The 20,118-nt window shown below is 43.3% G+C and overlaps 1 protein-coding gene across 1 annotated transcript in view; it reads left to right on the top strand.

The window, feature by feature from the left end:
* LOC311043925 (uncharacterized protein) overlaps window positions 1-14,139 on the top strand; it is a 30,897-nt gene extending 16,758 nt beyond the window's left edge. The window contains exons 7-9 of the mRNA XM_084055349.1: window positions 722-855; window positions 948-978; window positions 1,069-14,139. Coding sequence (XP_083911475.1) covers window positions 722-855; window positions 948-978; window positions 1,069-13,238 — 12,335 coding nt within the window. The 3' untranslated portion in view covers window positions 13,239-14,139. The remainder of the gene's footprint in view (window positions 1-721; window positions 856-947; window positions 979-1,068) is intronic.
* The last annotated feature ends 5,979 nt before the right edge of the window (window positions 14,140-20,118 follow it).

Raw genomic sequence — 20,118 nt, 5'->3', positions numbered from 1 at the left:
TTTATTAAAGAGCTGGAGAGATGCAGAGACCTCATATTGAACAAACGCCCTATAGCTATAATTTCAGAATATATAGGGCTTTAACCTTTTAACAAAAAACTATTTGTTTTAACCAAAACATTTCACTTACCCTACCTTTAAGTAAATGTAGCAATACCACAATGTACAAAATAATTTGCGTTGTGAGCTTGTATGCAAATAGCTGTAAATAGCTGAAGTATAGAATAGGGCTGAAGTGGTTAATGTATGTTTTATAATAATAATAATAATAATCTAAATCTACAAAGTAAGTAACTTGTAACAAACATTTTAAAATAATTGTAGTGGAGTAGCAAGTATTGCCTCTGAGATATTGTAGAGTAGAAGTATAAGGTATAGGTATATAAACAAAAGTGAAATGCTCAAGTAAAGTAAAAGTGACTCAACATTTTACTTAAGTACAGTACTCGAGTAAATGTACTTTACTTTACTTTCCACCACTGGTCCCTGGGCACTGTCAGAGACTGTTTAGATGATCGGATCTTATCATCCTGGTTGCATTTACACTTTGTGCATTTTAGCAACAAACCTTTACAACGTGATTATTCAGCACACACGCTAATGTCAGGTGGAAAGGTAACCAAGAAGAATTGTTTAGGCCTCACTAACATATCAAATATTACTATAATGTGATTGGAGAATACGAAAAACTTATATACTTTCCTCTTTATTTTTTTCTCAGCAGTATCCAGGAATTTATCATTTACAGAAAAGACGATCGTGTCGAGTGAAATGACTGAAACTGATGTGGTCATGGAGGAAATCGCCTCTCACAACAAGAACAATGAATCTGTGGAATACACAGTTCAAATCTCGGTATGTATTTTGTTTCCTGTGTTCAACGTGATCTTTCAGACAATAAAATTACATTTATGAAATAATAAATGACAATCCTTGTAACTTTTTAGGAGGAGGTGACAGTGGTTAGAGCAGCAAAAGGTAAGGGTTTCAACGTACATTTATTTTCACGTGCTTCATCGTGCAGACTTTAAGGATGAATGCTCATTATATATATTTTTTTCATAACAGTTTCAGAGATTGACGAAATTCCTGTGACAACCAGAGTTAGAAGTACTGGCTTAAAGCAACGGAAGATGAGAGAGGAAACTGAAGAAGTGTCCTCCACACCCACCCCGGACACAACTGTGCTTACACCCAGTGAAGTGCCAGAGAAAATTGAAGCCAACATGAAACAGACACTTCTAGATGAGGAACCTCAGACACTGGAGGTTACATCTGAGATCCCCAAGCTCCAGAGAGCCATGGTGGTCATTGTGGACCTGAAAGCGTCTTGCCACGAGCCTCAAGTGGAGGAGATGGAAGAAATGACACATATTAAGAAAAATATTCCAGCAGAGAAGACGGATGAAGAGGTTACACCTTCAACCGTTGAAACTCGAGCTCTCCGGAGCAAAGCGAAAGCTGTTGCAGATATTCCTCAAAAACGCAGACCCTTGCGAGAAAGACCCAAGGTGGATTACGAGGAAGCCCGCGATGATGAGATTAAAACAGCAGCAGTAATTGATTCCAATAAGGACAGCGTAAGTGTGGGAGATGAGGAAGACAACATGAAAACAGTCGAAGCTGCTCCCTCAACCATAGAAGCACAAATGGATGCAGCACTGATAGAGGAAGCACTTATGGCAGAGACTGATAAAGAACTAAACAAAATGACAGCTGTAGTGGACACTCATGAAAAGGAAGAGATGCAGTGTGAGGAAACTGATGAAGTATCAATCAACCTTACCTCTGAAACAGCTGTGACTACACTGAATGAAGTCCCAGAGCAAGCTGAAGTTGGGGTGAGCTCAAGTGAGGAAGCGGAAGCACCAGTTGCTGCAACAAGAACTTTGAGAGATAGGAAAAAGACAGTTGAAGCAACACCAACACGAAAATCAACAAGACAAAAACAGGTTGAAGAAAAGAAAGAAAAGGAAGTTGCTGCTGTGGAAAGTAGCAATGGCAAGGAAGAACCGGTTGTCGAAACCAGAGGTCGAAGAAGGGGAAGGCCCCCCAAGTCAGCCCCAGGCACACCCAAATGTGAGTCTGAAAGACTCAGCAAACAACAAAAGGAAGCAGAGGTCGAGGAAAAAGAGCAATCTACAACAGCTGAGGACATCAAAGTACAGGAAGAAGATGCAACAGTGGAAACAATTGCAGAAATAGAGCCCAAGAGAGATAAGGAGACTGAAGCAGAAAACACTGAACAAGAATCTGGAACTCCTGAAGATGAAAGTGAAGAGCCAGAAATTGAGGCGGAGAAAGAACATACCAAAGAGAATGAAGTGGAGAAAGATAAAGGAGAGGGAGTTGAAGCAGAAACACCTGAAGTTGAACCTGCACCCATATCTGTAGAAGAGGTAGAAGGGGTGACACAAGAACCCCCACTAGCAGAACCTGCAACTGAGGCAAGCCAGGAGGTTTCTGCAGTGGAGATGGTAGAAGATGAAATCGTACCCAGTGAGGAAGCTGAAGAAGTGTCACCCACACCCAGCCCTGACTCAGCTATGGTAACACCCAGTGAACCTACACCTGTATCTGTAGAAGAGAAAGAACTGGTAGAAGGAGTGACACAAAAAACCCTACTCGCAAAACCCGCAACAGAGGAAAGCCAGGAGGACGTTGGGGTGGAGAGTGTAGGAGATGAAATCGCACAGATTGAAGAAGCTGAAGAAGTGTCCCCCGAACCCACCCCTGACACAGCTGTGGTTACAGCCAGTGAACTTGCACCTGCATCTGTAGAAGAGGAAGAACAGGTGGGAGTAAAGCAAGAAACTCCGCTGGAAGAACCTGCAACAGAGGAAAGCCAAGAGGTGTCTTCTGTGGAGAGGGTTGAAGATGAAATCGCCAACAATGACACAGATGTGGTTTCACCAGCTGAAGTGTCAGGGAATATTGACGACACTATGACACAAATACCTGCAGATGTGACTTCACTCTGTGAAGTCCCACAGCAGGCTGAAGTTGGGGTAAGCTCAAGTGAGGAAGCGGGAGCACCAGTTGCTACAACAAGAACTTTGAGAGATAGGAAAAAGACAGTTGAAGCAACACCAAGACGAAAATCCGCAAGAAACAAACAGGTTGAAGAAAAGGAAGTGGCTGCTATGGAAAGTAGCAATGACAAGGAAGAACCGGTTGTCGAAACCAGAGTTCTAAGAAGGGGAAGGAAGTCAGCCCCAGCTGAAGCCACACCGAGCTCCAAATCCACTATAAGCAAACAGCAGGAGGAAAAGAAAGGTAAGGAAGAGACAGCTGTGGAAACTAACAATGACATGGTAGAACCAGTTTCTGAAACGAGAGTTCTAAGAAGGGGAAGGAAGTCAGCCCCAGTTGCACCCAGACGTGAGTCCAAAAGAGTCCACAAACAACAAAAAGAATCAGAGGTTGAGGAAAAAGAGGAATCTACAACAGCTGAGGACATCAAAGTACAGGAAGAAGATGCAACAGTGGAAACACCTGAGGAAACAAAAGAGCCCACGATGGATAAGGAGACAGAAGGAGAAAACACTGAGCAAGAATCTGGAACTCTTGAAGATGGAAGTGAACAAACTGAAATTTTGGCGGACAAAGAGCATACCGAAGAGACTGAAGAGGAGAAAGACGAAGGAGAGGGAGTTGAAGCAGAAACACCTGAAGTCGAACCTGCACCTGTATCTGTAGAAGGGGAAGAAGAGGTAGAAGGAGTGACACAAGAACCCCCACTGGCAGAACCTGCAACAGAGCAAAGCCAGGAGGTTGCTGCAGTGGAGATGGTAGAAGATGAAATCGTACCCAGTGCGGAAGCTGAAGAAGTGTCACCCACACCCAGCCCTGACTCAGCTATTGTTACACCCAGTGAAACTGCACCTGTATCTGTAGATGATGAAGACAAGGTAGGAGTGACACAGGACACCCCACTTGTAGAACCTGCAACAGAGATGACACAAACACCTGCAGATGAAGAGCCTCAGAAAGAGGTTACATCTCAAATCCCCAAGCTCCAGAGAGCCTCTGTGGTCTTAGTGGACCTTAAAGCAACTTGCCATGATCCTCAAATAGAGGAGATAGAAGAAACAACACCTATTCAACAAATTGTTTCTGCAGAAAAGACTGATGAAGAAGCTGCACCTTCAGTCGTAGAAGAGAAAGTGCAAATGGAAGCAGCAGTGACAGAGGAACCTATGGCAGAGACTGATGAAGATCAAACCCAAATGACGGCTGTAGTAAAGGAAATTGTACAAAATGAGGAAACTGATGAAATGTCAACTAACCTCACCACTGACTCAGCTGTGACAACACCAACTGAAGTCCCAGAGCAGGCTAAAACTGGGGTGAGCTCAAGTGAGGAAGCGGAAACACCAGTTGCTGCAACAAGAACTTTGAGAGATAGGAAAAAATCAGTTGAAGCAACACCAAAACGCAAATCCACAAGACACAAACAGCAGGAGGAGGACAAGGAAGAGCCCGTTGTCGAAACCAAAGTTCTAAGAAGGGGAAGGAAGTCAGCCCCAGCTGAAGCAGCACCAAGCCCCAAATCCACTAGAAGCAAAAAGCAAGAGGAAAAGAAAGACAAGGAAGGGACAATTTTGGAAACTAAAATTGACAAGGAAGAACCAGTTTCAGAAACCAGAGTTCTAAGAAGGGGAAGGAAGTCAGCCCCAGGCACACCCAAACGTGAGTCCAAAAGAGTCAGCAAACAACAAAAGGAAGCAGAGGTTGAGGAACAAGAGGAATCTACATCAGCTGAGGACATCAAACTACAGGAAGAAGATGCAACAGTGGAAACACAAGAGCCCACGACAGATGAGGTCAAAGAAGGAGAAAACACTGAGCAAGAATCTGGAACTCCTGAAAATCAAAGTGAAGAGCCAGAAATTGAGGCAGAGAAAGAACATACAGAAGAGAATGAAGTTGAGAAAGAGAAAGCGGAAGGAGCTGAAGCAGAAACACCTGAAGTCGAACCTGCACCGGTATCTGTAGAAGGGGAGGAAGAGGTAGAAGGAGTTACACAAGAACCCCCACTGGCAGAACCTGCAACAGAGGAAAGCCAGGAGGTTGCTGCAGTGGAGATGGTAGAAGATGAAATCGTACCCAGTGAGGAAGCTGAAGAAGTGTCACCCACACCCAGCCCCGACTCAGCTATTGTTACACCCAGTGAAACTGCACCTGTATCTGTAGAAGAGGACGAAAAGGTAGGAGTGACACAAGAAACCCCACTTGCAGAACCTGCAACAGAGATGACACAAACACCTGCAGATGAAGAGCCTCAGAAAGAGGTTACATCTCAAATCCCCAAGCTCCAGAGAGCCTCTGTGGTCTTAGTGGACCTTAAAGCAACCTGCCATGATCCTCAAATAGAGGAGATAGAAGAAACAACACCTATTCAACAAATTGTTTCTGCAGAAAAGACTGATGAAGAAGGTGCACCTTCAGTCGTAGAAGAGAATGTGCAAATGGAAGCAGCAGTGACAGAGGAACCTATGGCAGAGACGGATGAAGATCAAACCCAAATGACCGCTGTAGTAAAGGAAATTGTACAAAATGAGGAAACTGATGAAATGTCAACTAACCTCACCACTGACTCAGCTGTGATGACACCAACTGAAGTCCCAGAGCAGGCTAAAACTGGGGTGAGCTCAAGTGAGGAAGCGGAAACACCAATTGCTGCAACAAGAACTTTGAGAGATAGGAAAAAATCAGTTGAAGCAACACCAAAACGCAAATCCACAAGACACAAACAGCAGGAGGAGGACAAGGAAGAGCCCGTTGTCGAAACCAAAGTTCTAAGAAGGGGAAGGAAGTCAGCCCCAGCTGAAGCAGCACCAAGCCCCAAATCCACTAGAAGCAAAAAGCAAGAGGAAAAGAAAGACAAGGAAGGGACAATTTTGGAAACTAAAATTGACAAGGAAGAACCAGTTTCAGAAACCAGAGTTCTAAGAAGGGGAAGGAAGTCAGCCCCAGGCACACCCAAACGTGAGTCCAAAAGAGTCAGCAAACAACAAAAGGAAGCAGAGGTTGAGGAACAAGAGGAATCTACATCAGCTGAGGACATCAAACTACAGGAAGAAGATGCAACAGTGGAAACACAAGAGCCCACGACAGATGAGGTCAAAGAAGGAGAAAACACTGAGCAAGAATCTGGAACTCCTGAAAATCAAAGTGAAGAGCCAGAAATTGAGGCAGAGAAAGAACATACAGAAGAGAATGAAGTTGAGAAAGAGAAAGCGGAAGGAGCTGAAGCAGAAACACCTGAAGTCGAACCTGCACCGGTATCTGTAGAAGGGGAGGAAGAGGTAGAAGGAGTTACACAAGAACCCCCACTGGCAGAACCTGCAACAGAGGAAAGCCAGGAGGTTGCTGCAGTGGAGATGGTAGAAGATGAAATCGTACCCAGTGAGGAAGCTGAAGAAGTGTCACCCACACCCAGCCCCGACTCAGCTATTGTTACACCCAGTGAAACTGCACCTGTATCTGTAGAAGAGGACGAAAAGGTAGGAGTGACACAAGAAACCCCACTTGCAGAACCTGCAACAGAGATGACACAAACACCTGCAGATGAAGAGCCTCAGAAAGAGGTTACATCTCAAATCCCCAAGCTCCAGAGAGCCTCTGTGGTCTTAGTGGACCTTAAAGCAACCTGCCATGATCCTCAAATAGAGGAGATAGAAGAAACAACACCTATTCAACAAATTGTTTCTGCAGAAAAGACTGATGAAGAAGGTGCACCTTCAGTCGTAGAAGAGAAAGTGCAAATGGAAGCAGCAGTGACAGAGGAACCTATGGCAGAGACGGATGAAGATCAAACCCAAATGACCGCTGTAGTAAAGGAAATTGTACAAAATGAGGAAACTGATGAAATGTCAACTAACCTCACCACTGACTCAGCTGTGATGACACCAACTGAAGTCCCAGAGCAGGCTAAAACTGGGGTGAGCTCAAGTGAGGAAGCGGAAACACCAATTGCTGCAACAAGAACTTTGAGAGATAGGAAAAAATCAGTTGAAGCAACACCAAAACGCAAATCCACAAGACACAAACAGCAGGAGGAGGACAAGGAAGAGCCCGTTGTCGAAACCAGGGTTCTAAGAAGGGGAAGGAAGTCAGCCCCAGCTGAAGCAACACCAAGCCCCAAATCCACTAGAAGCAAACAGCAGGAGGAAAAGAAAGACAAGGAAGGGACAATTGTGGAAACTAAAAATGACAAGGAAGAACCAGTTTCAGAAACCAGAGTTCTAAGAAGGGGAAGGAAGTCAGCCCCAGGCACACCCAAACGTGAGTCCAAAAGAGTCAGCAAACAACAAAAGGAAGCAGAGGTTGAGGAACAAGAGGAATCTACATCAGCTGAGGAAATCAAACTGCAGGAAGAAGATGCAACAGTGGAAACACAAGAGCCCACGACAGATGAGATCAAAGAAGGAGAAAACACTGAGCAAGAATCTGGAACTCCTGAAAATCAAACTGAAGAGACAGAAATTGAGGCAGAGAAAGAACATACAGAAGCGAATGAAGTGGAGAAAGAGAAAGGGGAGGGAGCTGAAGCAGAAACACCTGAAGTCAAACCTGCACCTGTATCTGTAGAAGGGGAAGAAGAGGTAGAAGGAGTGACACAAGAACCCCCACTGGCAGAACCTGCAACAGAGGAAAGCCAGGAGGTTGCTGCAGTGGAGATGGTAGAAGATGAAATCGTACCCAGTGAGGAAGCTGAAGAAGTGTCACCCACACCCAGCACTGACTCAGCTATTGTTACACCCAGTGAAACTGCACCTGTATCTGTAGAAGAGGAAGAAAAGGTAGGAGTGACACAAGATACCCCACTTGCAGAACCTGCAACAGAGATGACACAAACACCTGCAGATGAAGAGCCTCAGAAAGAGGTTACATCTCAAATCCCCAAGCTCCAGAGAGCGTCTGTGGTCTTAGTAGACCTTAAAGCAACTTGCCATGATCCTCAAATAGAGGAGATAGAAGAAACAACACCTATTCAACAAATTGTTTCTGCAGAAAAGACTGATGAAGAAGCTGCACCTTCAGTCGTAGACGAGAAAGTGCAAATGGAAGCAGCAGTGACAGAGGAACCTATGGCAGAGACTGATAAAGACCAAAACCAAATGACAGCTGCAGTAGAGACTCGTGAAAATGAAACTGTGCAAAATGAGGATGATGACGCATCAACCAACCTCACCACTGACTCAGCTGTACCGACACTAACTGAAGTCCCAGAGCAGGCTAAAATTGGGGTGAGCTCAAGTGAGGAAGCGGAAACACCAGTCGCTTCAACAAGAACTTTGAGAGATAGAAAAATATCAGTTGAAGCAACACCAAAACGCAAATCCACAAGACACAAACAGCAGGAGGAGGACAAGGAAGAGCCCGTTGTCGAAACCAAAGTTCTAAGAAGGGGAAGGAAGTCAGCCCCAGCTGAAGCAGCACCAAGCCCCAAATCCACTAGAAGCAAAAAGCAAGAGGAAAAGAAAGACAAGGAAGGGAAAATTGTGGAAACTAAAAATGACAAGGAAGAACCAGTTTCAGAAACCAGAGTTCTAAGAAGGGGAAGGAAGTCAGCCCCAGGCACACCCAAACGTGAGTCCAAAAGAGTCAGCAAACAACAAAAGGAAGCAGAGGTTGAGGAACAAGAGGAATCTACATCAGCTGAGGACATCAAACTACAGGAAGAAGATGCAACAGTGGAAGCAAAAGAGCCCATGACAGATAAGGAGACAGAAGTAGAAAACACTGAGGAAGAATCTGGAACTCCTGAAGATCAAAGTGAAGAGCCAGAAATTGAGGCAGAGAAAGAACATACCGAAGAGAATGGAGTGGAGAAAGAGAAAGGGGATGGAGTTGAAGCAGAAACACCTGAAGTCGAACCTGCATCTGTATCTGTAGAAGGGGAAGAAGAGGTAGAGGGAGTGACACAAGAACCCCCACTGGCAGAACCTGTAACAGAGGAAAGCCAGGAGGTTGCTGCAGTGGAGATGGTAGAAGATGAAATCGTACCCAGTGAGGAAGCTGAAGAAGTGTCACCCACACCCAGCCCTGACTCAGCTATTGTTACACCCAGTGAAACTGCACCTGTGTCTGTCGAAGAGGAAGAAAAGGTAGGAGTGACACAAGAAACTCCACTGGCAGAACTTGTAGCAGAGGAAAGCCAAAAGGTGGCTGCTCTGGACAAGGTTGGAGATGAAACACACAATGAAGAAACTGTGGAAGAGTCTTCCGCACTTATCCCTGACACAGCTGTGGTTATACCAAGTGAAATGCCAGAAACAATTGAGGAAAGTACAACACAAACACTTGCAGATGAAGAGCCTCAGAGAGAGATTCCATCTCAGATCCCCAAGCTCCAGAGAGCCTCTGTGGTCTTAGTGGACTTGAAAACAACTTGTCATGATCATCAAGTGGAGGAGATAGAAGAAACAACATCTATTCAACAAAATGTTTCTGCAGAAAAAACTGATGAAAAAGCTCCACCTTCAGCCATAGAAGAGGAAGTGGAAATGCAAGCAGCAGTGGCAGAGGAACCTATGGCAGAGACTGATACAGACAAAAAACAAATGACAGCTGTAGTGGAGACATCGGAAAAGGAAATTGTACAAAATGAGGAAACTGATGAAATGTCAACTAACCTCACCACTGACTCAGCTGTGACAACACCAACTGAAGTCCCAGAGCAGGCTAAAATTGGAGTGAGCTCAAGTGAGGAAGCGGAAACACCAGTTGCTTCAACAAGCACTTTGAGAGATAGGAAAAAATCAGTTGAAGCAACACCAAAACGCAAATCCACAAGACACAAACAGCAGGAGGAGGAGAAGGAAGAACCAGTTGTCGAAACCAAAGTTCTAAGAAGGGGAAGGAAGTCATCCCCAGCTGAAGCAACACCAAGCCCCACATCCACTAGAAGCAAACAGCAGGAGGAAAAGAAAGACAAGGAAGCGGCAGTTGTGGAAACCAAAAATGACAAGGGAGAACCAGTTGTAGAAACCAGAGTGCTAAGAAGGGGAAGGAAGTCAGCCCCAGTCGCACCCATGCGTGAATCCAAAAGAGTCCGCAAACAACAAAAGGAAGAAGAGGATGAAGAACAAGAGGAATCTATAACAAAAGCACAGGAAGAAAATTTAACAGTGGAAACACCTGAGGAAACAGACAAGTCCAAGACAGTTAAGGAGGCAGAAGGGGAAAACATTGAACCTGAAGAATCTGGAACTCCTGAAGATGAAAGTAAAGAGCCAGAGCTTGAGGCGCAGAAAGAAAACAACGAGAATGAAGTGGAGACAGAGAAAGGAGAGGGAGTTGAAGCAGAAACACAAACAGAAGTCGAACCTGCACCTGTATCTGTAAAAGAGGAAGAAACGGTAGAAGGGGTGACAGAAGAAACCCCACTAGCAGAACCTGCAACAGAAGAATGCCAGGAGGTGTCCTTGGTTGAGAGGGTTGAAGATGAAATCGTACACATTGTGGAAGCTGAAGAAGTGTCAACCACACCCAACCCTGACTCAGCTATGGTTGCACCCAGTGAACCTGCAACTGGATCTGTAGAAGAACAGGTAGGAGTGACACAAGAAACTCCACTGGCAGAACCTGCAACAGAGGAAAGCCAAGAGGTGACTGCTGTGGAGAGAGTTGAAGATGAAATTGCAAACAATGAGGAAACCGAAGAAGTGGGTTCCACACCAGCCCCTGACACAGCTGTGGTTACACCACATGAAGTGCCAGAGAAGATTGAGGACAGTATGACACAAACACCTGCAGATGAAGAGCCTCAGAAAGAGGTTGCATGTCAAATCCCCAAGCTCTGTGAAAATGAAATTGTACAAATTGAGGAAACTAATAAAGTATCAACCAACGTTACCACTGACTCTATTGTGACTGCACTCAGTGAAGTCCCAGAGCAGGCTGAAATTGGAGTTAGCTCAAGTGAGGAAGCAGAAGTAGCTGTTGCCACAACAAGAACTATGAGAGAAAGGAAAAAGGCAGTTGATCCTGCACCAAGACGCAAATCCACAAGACACAAACAGCTGGAGGAAAATAAACATGAGGAAGAAGTAGCTGTGGAAAGTAGCGATGACGAGGAAGAACCAGTTGTCGAAACCAGAGTCCTAAGAAGGGGAAGGAAGCCAGCCCCAGTTAAATCAACACCAAGCCGCAAGTCCACAAGAAGCAACCCGGAAGAAAAGAAAGACGAGGACGAACAAGTTGTGGAAATTAACAACGACAAGGAAGAACCAGTTGTAGAAACCAGAGTTCTAAGAAGGGGGAGGAAGTCAGCCCCAGTTGCACCCAGACATGAGCCCAAAAGAGTCCGCAAACAACTAAATGAAGCAGAGGATGAGGAACAAGAGGAACCAACAGCTGAGGACATCAAAGTACAGGAAGAAAATGTGGAAACACCTGCCGAAATAGAAGATCACAAGACAGATAAGGAGACAGAAGGAGAAAACATTGAACAAGAATCTGGAATTCCTGAAGATGAAAGTGAAGAGCCAGAAATTGAGGCGGAGAAAGAACATACCAAAGAGAATGAATTGGAGACAGAGAAACGGGAGGGAGTTGAAACTGAACCTACACCTGTATCTGTAGAAGAGGAAGAACAGGTAGAAGGAGTGACACAAGACCCCCCACTGGCAGAACCTGCAACAGAGGAAAGCCAGGAGGTAGCTGTGGGTGAGAGGTTAGACGATGAAATGAAACAACAGCAAGGCGAAGAGAAAGAGGAGGAGGAGCCTGTTGAAGCAGAGAGGCAAGAAGCAGAGTCTCCAGTTGTTGAAACCCGAGCACTCCGGTGCAGAACAAAAGCTGTTGCAGACTCTCCACAAATAAAGTCCAAACGACGCCGTCTTGAGGTGGAGGAAGTAGGGGAAGTAAAGCCTACAAAACGCAGATCTGTGCGGGGAAAACCTGAGGTGGATGAAGATGAGGAGGCTGCACCTGTATCTGTAGAAGAGGAAGAACAGATAGAAGGAGTGACACAAGTAGCCCCACTGGCAGAACCTGCAACAGAGGAAAGCCAAGAGGTGGCTGTGGTGGAGAGGGTTGATGATGAAATCGTACAGAATGAGGAAGGTGAGGACATGTCACCCACACCCAAACTCCAGAGAGCCACTGTGGTCTTAGTGGACCTGAAACCAACATGCCAGGAGCCTCACGTGGAACACATAGATGAAACAACACCTGAAACAAAACGCAGATCCATGCGGGAAAGACCCGAGGTGGATTATGATGAAAACAGCGATGAAGCAGAAGCAGTAATTGATTCCAATGACGAGGAGGACAATGTCACTGAACTTACTGCAAATGAGAAAACAGAGAATCCAGTCGATGAAGACACTCCTCAAGAACGCAGATCAATGCGTCAAAGACCCGAAGTGGATTACGACGAAAACAGCGATGATGACATTAAACCAGTTTCGACAGAAGCAGTAATTGATTCCAATGACGAGGAGGACAATGTCACTGAACTTACTGCAAATGAGAAAACAGAGAAACCAGTTGATGAAGACACTCCTCAAAAACGCAGATCCATGCGTCAAAAACCCGAGGTGGATTACGATGAAAACAAGGTCACTGAACTGACTGCAAGTGAGGAAACAGAGAAACCAGAGGAGGAAGAGGCAGCCAATGGAATAGATGTGACTAACAGCATATCAGGGGAAAGTGAGGAGGATAACATCATACAATTAGCATTGGAAGAAGATGAGGAAGAAGAGAAAGCAGAAACGGCAGAGGAGGAAGGAGCGGATGAACTTGCTATCTCAGAAGAGTCTCTAATCGTTGGAAAGAGAATGCTAAGAGGCAAGAAGACAAGTCCTCCAGTTACACACTCGCCCAGCCCTAAGTCTCAGAAAGTTGAAACCCGAGCTCTCCGGAACAGAACAAAAGCTGATGCAGACACTCCTAAAATAAAGTCCAAACGACGCCATCTCGATGAGGAAGTCGAGGAAGTCGAGCCTCCAAAACGCAGGTCCACGAGGCAAAGACCCGAGGTTGATTACAGCGAAGACGGCGATAAAACATGTCCTCCAGTTACACTCTCGTCCAGTGCCGAACCTAGGAGACAAAGCACTAAAGGGAAAAAGGCTGCTCAGGAACGCAAGGAATCCTCATCTGATGAGGAGCAAGAAAAGATCAGCCCTTCAGATAAGAAGAGAATCTTACGGAAGAGAACGAGCACTGAGCCAACGCCAGTTCGCAGATCCAAACGCGCCACCAACATTTCTGAATAGTTTGAATAACCCAAACATGTTACAATTACTGCTAAAGGGGACCACAAACATGTTTCTATTCACGGTAATACCTGATTTATATTTGGTTGCATATTGTGCAAAAACCTGCAGGTGCACGATCCCGGCTCGTCACCAAGTACAAATCAGGTATTAGTTTCGCAAAGAGCCATGGGTTGCATATTTATGTATATATATTTTTTTACTAGTTGAATACTTGCTATTTTTGAAAGTGTACATATTTTATTATGGCTGTGTGTGTGCTATTTTTTTTTTAGATTTCCAGTTGGCATTTTGAAATGTAATTTGATCTCACTCCTGCCTTTGATTTTTAAATGGCGGCAGAGCACACACACATACACACAAATAAAAAAAATAAAAAAATCAAATTAAGAGGATTCACATGATTAGCACAAATGTGTCCACATGACGTGGTGTTATATGCATATGTCCACTACTAGTCAATAACATTGTAGCCTGCTTTTAGCCATGTTTAGTTTAATGATTTAAGCATATTTTGAAAGTGATCCTGTATTTTTCTTCACCATGTTTATATTGTTTCTTACAAAATGATATGGTTTTAAGAAATACTTTCCCAGTGTTTCCACTTTAAACATACAGCAAATTGTGGCTGAATTTGGAACCTAAACACCTGAACCTCCCTGTGTGACTTAAAACTGTGAACTTTCTCTCAAGCTAAAAGAATATATTTCACTGAGCAATTTCCTTGTGTGAATTCATCAACTTAAAGTTCTTAATTGTAAATTAAGAAAAAAATAAGTTAAAGTGTAAAAGCAGCTTATCTTTATTATTTTTTTCACACCTCTCATTGCTTACTTTTAAAAGAAAATAACTGTGATTTGTAATTCTTTGGTGATAAATAAAGCTTTTTTTCTTAATTGTTTATTGTCAATCTATTGTCAGTTCTTGTACGGTTTGATTCTATTTAAATTACGAACTGGTTTAAAAGAAACGAAACACACTCAAATATTTTAGTATTTTTTTTTTAAAGCAAGTTCACTAAGCTAGCATGCCATAACCATTTGAACCATAGCATCCCTATTCTGGGGGAACGTTCGCCGGAAATAGCCCATCTGCTTGTATATCGTCTATTTTTGGAAGATATTTGGTGTAGAGGGAGGGGGGAGCGGACCACGTACAGAGGCAACTCATGTCTAGTGGTTATCATGGTTTAGAAACCATACACCTGGAATTAGCTAGATGCCCTCAAGAGGAGTTATAAAGAGCTAAAAACAACAACAAAAAAAGCAGCACTCTCAAATCACTAGTAATGACTTACTTACAGTAACTAAGTACATTTACTTGAGTACTGTACTTAACTCTACGTTGTTTTGAGTATCTGCACTTTACTTACAACTTTTTTTCTTTTTGAAGCTTATGACTTTCACTTCCACGTAATGTGAAAATAGCCGATCTACAAGCTCACGACTTGGGTGTTCACTCTCCATTCCGACATCTCACCACTCCGACTAGTGGCTTCCGCGTGCGGTTAGGGTTAGGGTTAGGGTTAGGTATAGGGTTCGTCAACGTCGGAAAGGCGACATGTCGGAAAGGAGAAATGCACCCCACGACTTGCCGCATCACGATGCAATCAATACTAATGTAATGTCTTACTTCTTATTTATTTGTTATTGTTAACACAGTTACCTAGCGCTTGTCAGCAATGAAAATGGTAACAGTTGTTGGCATACAGTATGAACTTAATGGTATAGCTAGTTATATTAATTGATTGTTTAAAATAGTACTAAGGGTTAACAACTTAATGTAATGCCAAGACTAAACAGCCTTTTCTGGATCAATGCCATTAAAACATAAGAAAAGGAAGTAAAGCAAATTCATACAACATAAAGAGATAAAATGTAAAAGAAAGCATCCTGTAAATGATCACAGGTTGTCAACGTGGGGTCCGAGGACCCCCAAGGGTCCTTTAGGGGATTCCAGTGGGACCAGCAAAATTACAGATCCATCCATATCCATTACAAATGTAAACAAACGCACCGAAGGGTCCATTTGGTTGGTTCTTTTTGTCATGAAATGGGGGTCTGTGGTTTAATGAATATCAAGCTGGGGGTTTGTGACTGCAGTAAATGATATGTCCAGCAGGTGTCATACTTAAACCATTTATTTTTACGCTGTGTGGCTCTGTAGGAGGCAAGTCAACTGAAGAGGGCTCTGTCTGGTGTCTCTTCTCCAGAGCTAATCTCATAAAACACTGGACCCAACAGCGTGTGTGGGTGTGCGTGTGTTTTACCCCCCCCCCCCCCCCCCCTTTTATTGTAGCATTACAATTTATACAAGGAACATTACCTGCACATTACCTCATCATCTTGTTTCTAGCACGTTTGTAGGCAAACCTATTACCCGATCTGGAAGATGGTCTGTTGTTGTCTTTTCTTATCAGAAGATATAAGCATTAACCACTTGAACCCTAGCGTCCCAATTCTGGGGCGAACCTATGGCGAAAAATAGCTGATCTACAACAAGTTCACATGCTTTCAGATCAGCTATTTTATTTTTTAACAGATTTGGTGTAGAGGAAAATACTAGCCGACCTAAGCTAGTAGGCCTTTTTTATGATCTTGTTGCAGCAACCTCTCTTTATAGGTAAGTCAGAGCTAGAGCAGTCCTATCACCAGTGGTGGAATAATAATTTTGCTCCAGTAAATGTACACAAATATCAGCAACCAAATATTCTTAAAGTACCAAAAGTACTAATGCACGACATGTGCATTTAGATTCTTTCCAAAGTTTTCAAAAATGTGTCCAAATTGCAGATCTACAAGCAGATCTACAAGCGAGCACCCAACGCTCGTGCTTGTAGGAACACCCCAGTGAACCATAGTCGGCCATTAGACCTCCGTCTAAAACCGGGTTATAATTGGTGTAACAGTGAAAGTTTCCTTTTTTTGCAGTTATTTTAAGCATCTATATATAGACGTCTATATTATCACCTATTATAGACGTAATTTCAACGGCTATAATATAGACGGTCTATAAATAGACGCTTACAAAACAACTAATCAACGTCTAAAAAACTTTCACTGTTAGACCAATTATAACCCGGTTTTAGCCTAGCCCTTAGACGTACGTCTAATAGCCCAAAAACAATGCTCAGTGGGACCCTAGCCCTTCAGCCTAAGCATAATAATTATTTACGAGATGGAAATATCACAAACTACTTCTTAATGTAGACAGACCATTTTGATACACGCATTTATTTCAGATGTCACATGCTAGGATTAAAATAAAGCATATGCTGTGAAAATGAATAAACGGTCATTGAATGACAGGTATATTTGAAGTTTAAAAATAGCAGCAGACAAGGTGCAGCAAAAGAACAGTAGATATCTAGACCTTTATGCATATAGTCTCACATGCAGGTGAGACATAACCTAACATAACATATGAATCCAAATTACAATTCTGTTTTTCATTTGGGCTTTAATGTAAACCGAAAATCGAAAACCTAAAAACATAAATAGTGTACTATATACGTACACATTTACTGTATACTTAGAATTTGGTTTTAACTAGCAGGAAGGGCTTGTAGATCTGCTATTTCCCCTAAAATGTTTGAAAATGTTCAAATTCATTTATACAGATGAAGGGAAATGATTATGCAAAATAATTCTGATTAGCTCAAATGATTGTGATTAGGTGATTATGTAATAATTGTCACAGGACTACATGTCAGAGGAGGCACAGAATCAGATCCATCACCGCCTGGTCTGAACGCCACCAATGCAGCTTCTATTCCACACCTACACCTTAAACACTGACCAGAAGAAAAGTTTCATCATCACCATCAACCGTTATCATTATCATGATTTTCCATGGTAACTTTTATCCACATTACATTACATTACATTACAGTCATTTAGCAGACGCTTTTATCCAAAGCGACTTACAATAAGTGCATTCAACATAGTTAGGGAATTAAACTACTAATCACCAGAAGCATTAAGTGCATTCTCTTCTAAAACAAGCAACCAAGAGTATACCTAGAGCTAAAGTAAAAGTGCAATATATCAGTTACCTACTTTCATAAACAGATGAGACAAAATAGGAAAATCAAATGAGCAAGATCTAAAACAAATAAGTGTATTGAATAAACAAGATCCAATAAAACAACAAAACAAGAGTTCGTTCAACATCCACCTCTGTGGATCTGCGCATGCGCGTGTATGCATGTGTGTATTTCTGAGTTTCTTCACTGTGTGTCACTACATTGCCCAAAGTAGCTTACAATGTGGTGTTGTTTGAGGTGAGAATTTACAGATACTGTAAGCCTTTTCCTCAAAATCTCCAACTGTCTGTGGTAGGTTAGGTCTTCTCTCCTCTATGAGTTCTCTCATGACATTTGAGATGACTGCTCTGGCTGAACCATTTCCCACACTGGTCACAGTAGTTCTCTCCCGTATGAATTCTCTGGTGACTTTGGAGACTACTGCTCTGGCTGAACCTCATCCCGCACTAGTCACAGTTGTACGGCTTCTCTCCTGTGTGAATTCTCTGGTGACTTTTGAGATCACTGCTCTGGCTGAACCTTGTCCCACATTGGTCACAGTGGTAGGGCTTCTGTCCTGTGTGAATCCTTTGGTGATTTTTTAGATGACTGTTACTGCTGTAGATGTGTTTCTTCAGTTGTAGTTGAGCAGGAAAGACATCTTGGATAGTGACTGAGGGGAGATTAAAAAAAAAGCATTACATGTTTTGAAATAACATGAAAGCTGTGTAATAATAATGATATGCACTCATGCACTCAATTTAGAATATAATATTCTAAATTAAAAGCATCTCACTACTTCTTTCTTAAAAAAATCTTACATACACTTACATGTAAGATACGCTTACATATGCTCTTAAAAGGACATGGAGGAGAAACAAAAAAGGTTTCTTCGAGAATATTGTGCTGTTCCCTCGAGATATTTTTGTGTTTTCTCGCAAATATGTCGAGGGTGAAAAATAACATTCTTCCACATTATTATTCAGCACCGCTGCCACGACTTCTAGGGGAAACATTGCAACTTGAACTTGGGGTTGATCTGGGGTAACCATGCTCAAGATCAAAAAGTGCGATTCTAAAACACCGCCACCATAATGTGGAATGCCCTGACATCATCCATTAAAGGATATGAATCACTGGCTTCTTTCAAAACTGTCCTGAAAACTATCAGTGGAGATTTTCTCCTCTGTAACTATAGCTATGTTGATGACATATATTAATGTGTTAATATTCTATGCTTTGTTGATTGACTTTTTTTGTTTTCCTTTTAGCCCTAATGTGTTACTGTACCTAAATGTTTACAATGACATAATAAAACAGTACATACCTATTAGACTAAATGTTTAGAGTGAACATAATAAAACAGCACATACCTATTCTGTGTAACTTGATCACAGGTTTCAACATGGTGGTCTGCATCGCTGCTACAGCTCTGTTCTTCTCACGCCGATGGAAAACTTTAGGATGGGCGTCAAATGTTTGAGAACCACTGCACTATCCTGTCTCCATTTGGAAGTCTGCAGGCCAAGATCACATTCCACCAACTCTGTGGCACCCTGCCCCATGGCACACACTTCAACTAGTGTGTGTGTGTGTGTGCGTGTGCGTGTGCGTGTGCGTGTGCGTGTGCGTGTGTCTGTGTGTGTACAGAGAGAGAGGGAGGGGGGAGGCTTTATTGTCCGAGCTGCTCCATTGTGTTCTAAATGGTAAATGGTAGATTTATATAGCGCTTTTAACCAAAGCGTTTTACATAGATTGTGCATTACATTCAGCTATTCACACACCCATTCACACACCGATGGCGGAGGAAACCATGCAAGGCACCAACCTGCTCATCGGGAGCAATTTGGGGTTCAGTGTCTTGCTCAAGGACACTTCAACACTAACTCTGGGGGAGCCGGGGATCGAACTGGGAACCTCACGGTTACCATCCTGCCGCTCTACCGGCCACTCTACCCCTGAGCCACTGCTGCCCCAGCAGTTCTTGTTAAAAATGGAGTTTGAAGTTATAATGGGTTTGTATAGGAAGGGGGCGTGTCTGATAAAATTAATATCAAATATCTAATCACTGAATCATGCAACTTAAAAACTGTCTGAGGGGCTCACAAAAGCCTGAGTAGATGATAAAATTACCCAAAGTTTTTTTGAAAGTGAAATATCCCTTTAACGCTAAAAGGATAACACAAATAAGTCCTGGGGACTTGTTCCAACTGTGGTCCTATGTACTGTGGACAGAACTTAGATAGGATTCACTTGTTTTCAAAGTTAGTTTGCATGCACGTACGTACGCACGCACGCACGCACGAGCGCACGCGCGCACACACACACTCCGTCGACTAGTACCAAGAACATTTCTGTATTTGACATAAAAACAGCACACACCTAGGCCATTCTGTGTAACTTTATCACAGGCTTCAGCATGGCTTGCTGGTAGATCTCTCGCTGTTCCTCCTCTGATGCAGCTGAAATGCTCTTTGACGACATCTCTCTTTTAAAACCCTGAAATAGTTCATCTTCGGTCCATTTTGATAGTCGACAATCGAGGTCCAGTTTTACCGTCTGGGATCTGACTTGCTGCCATTTTATGGTCTTGAGTTCAGTAGGACACTGGTAATGACTTGATAAACAGTAGTTCTACTCCTCTTCTCCGCTTCGTGGCAAAGAATCTCCCAGATGCACATAGGACAGAACAGCGCTTACAAAACAGGAACCACCCACTCTCCACCCCTGCTCCAGTGCTCCCCGTCACGGTTACATGTCGGCTTTCCGACATGTCGCCTTTCCGACGGTTACTAACCCTATACCTAACCCTAACCCTAACCCTAACCGCACGCGGAAGCCACGTTGTCGGAGTGG

This window comes from Gymnoscopelus microlampas, assembly GCF_963454915.1.
Source record: "Gymnoscopelus microlampas genome assembly, chromosome: 4".
NCBI lineage: Eukaryota > Metazoa > Chordata > Actinopteri > Myctophiformes > Myctophidae > Gymnoscopelus > Gymnoscopelus microlampas.
Note: the sequence above shows the minus strand (reverse complement) of the source record. Positions and strands in the feature narration are given on the sequence as shown.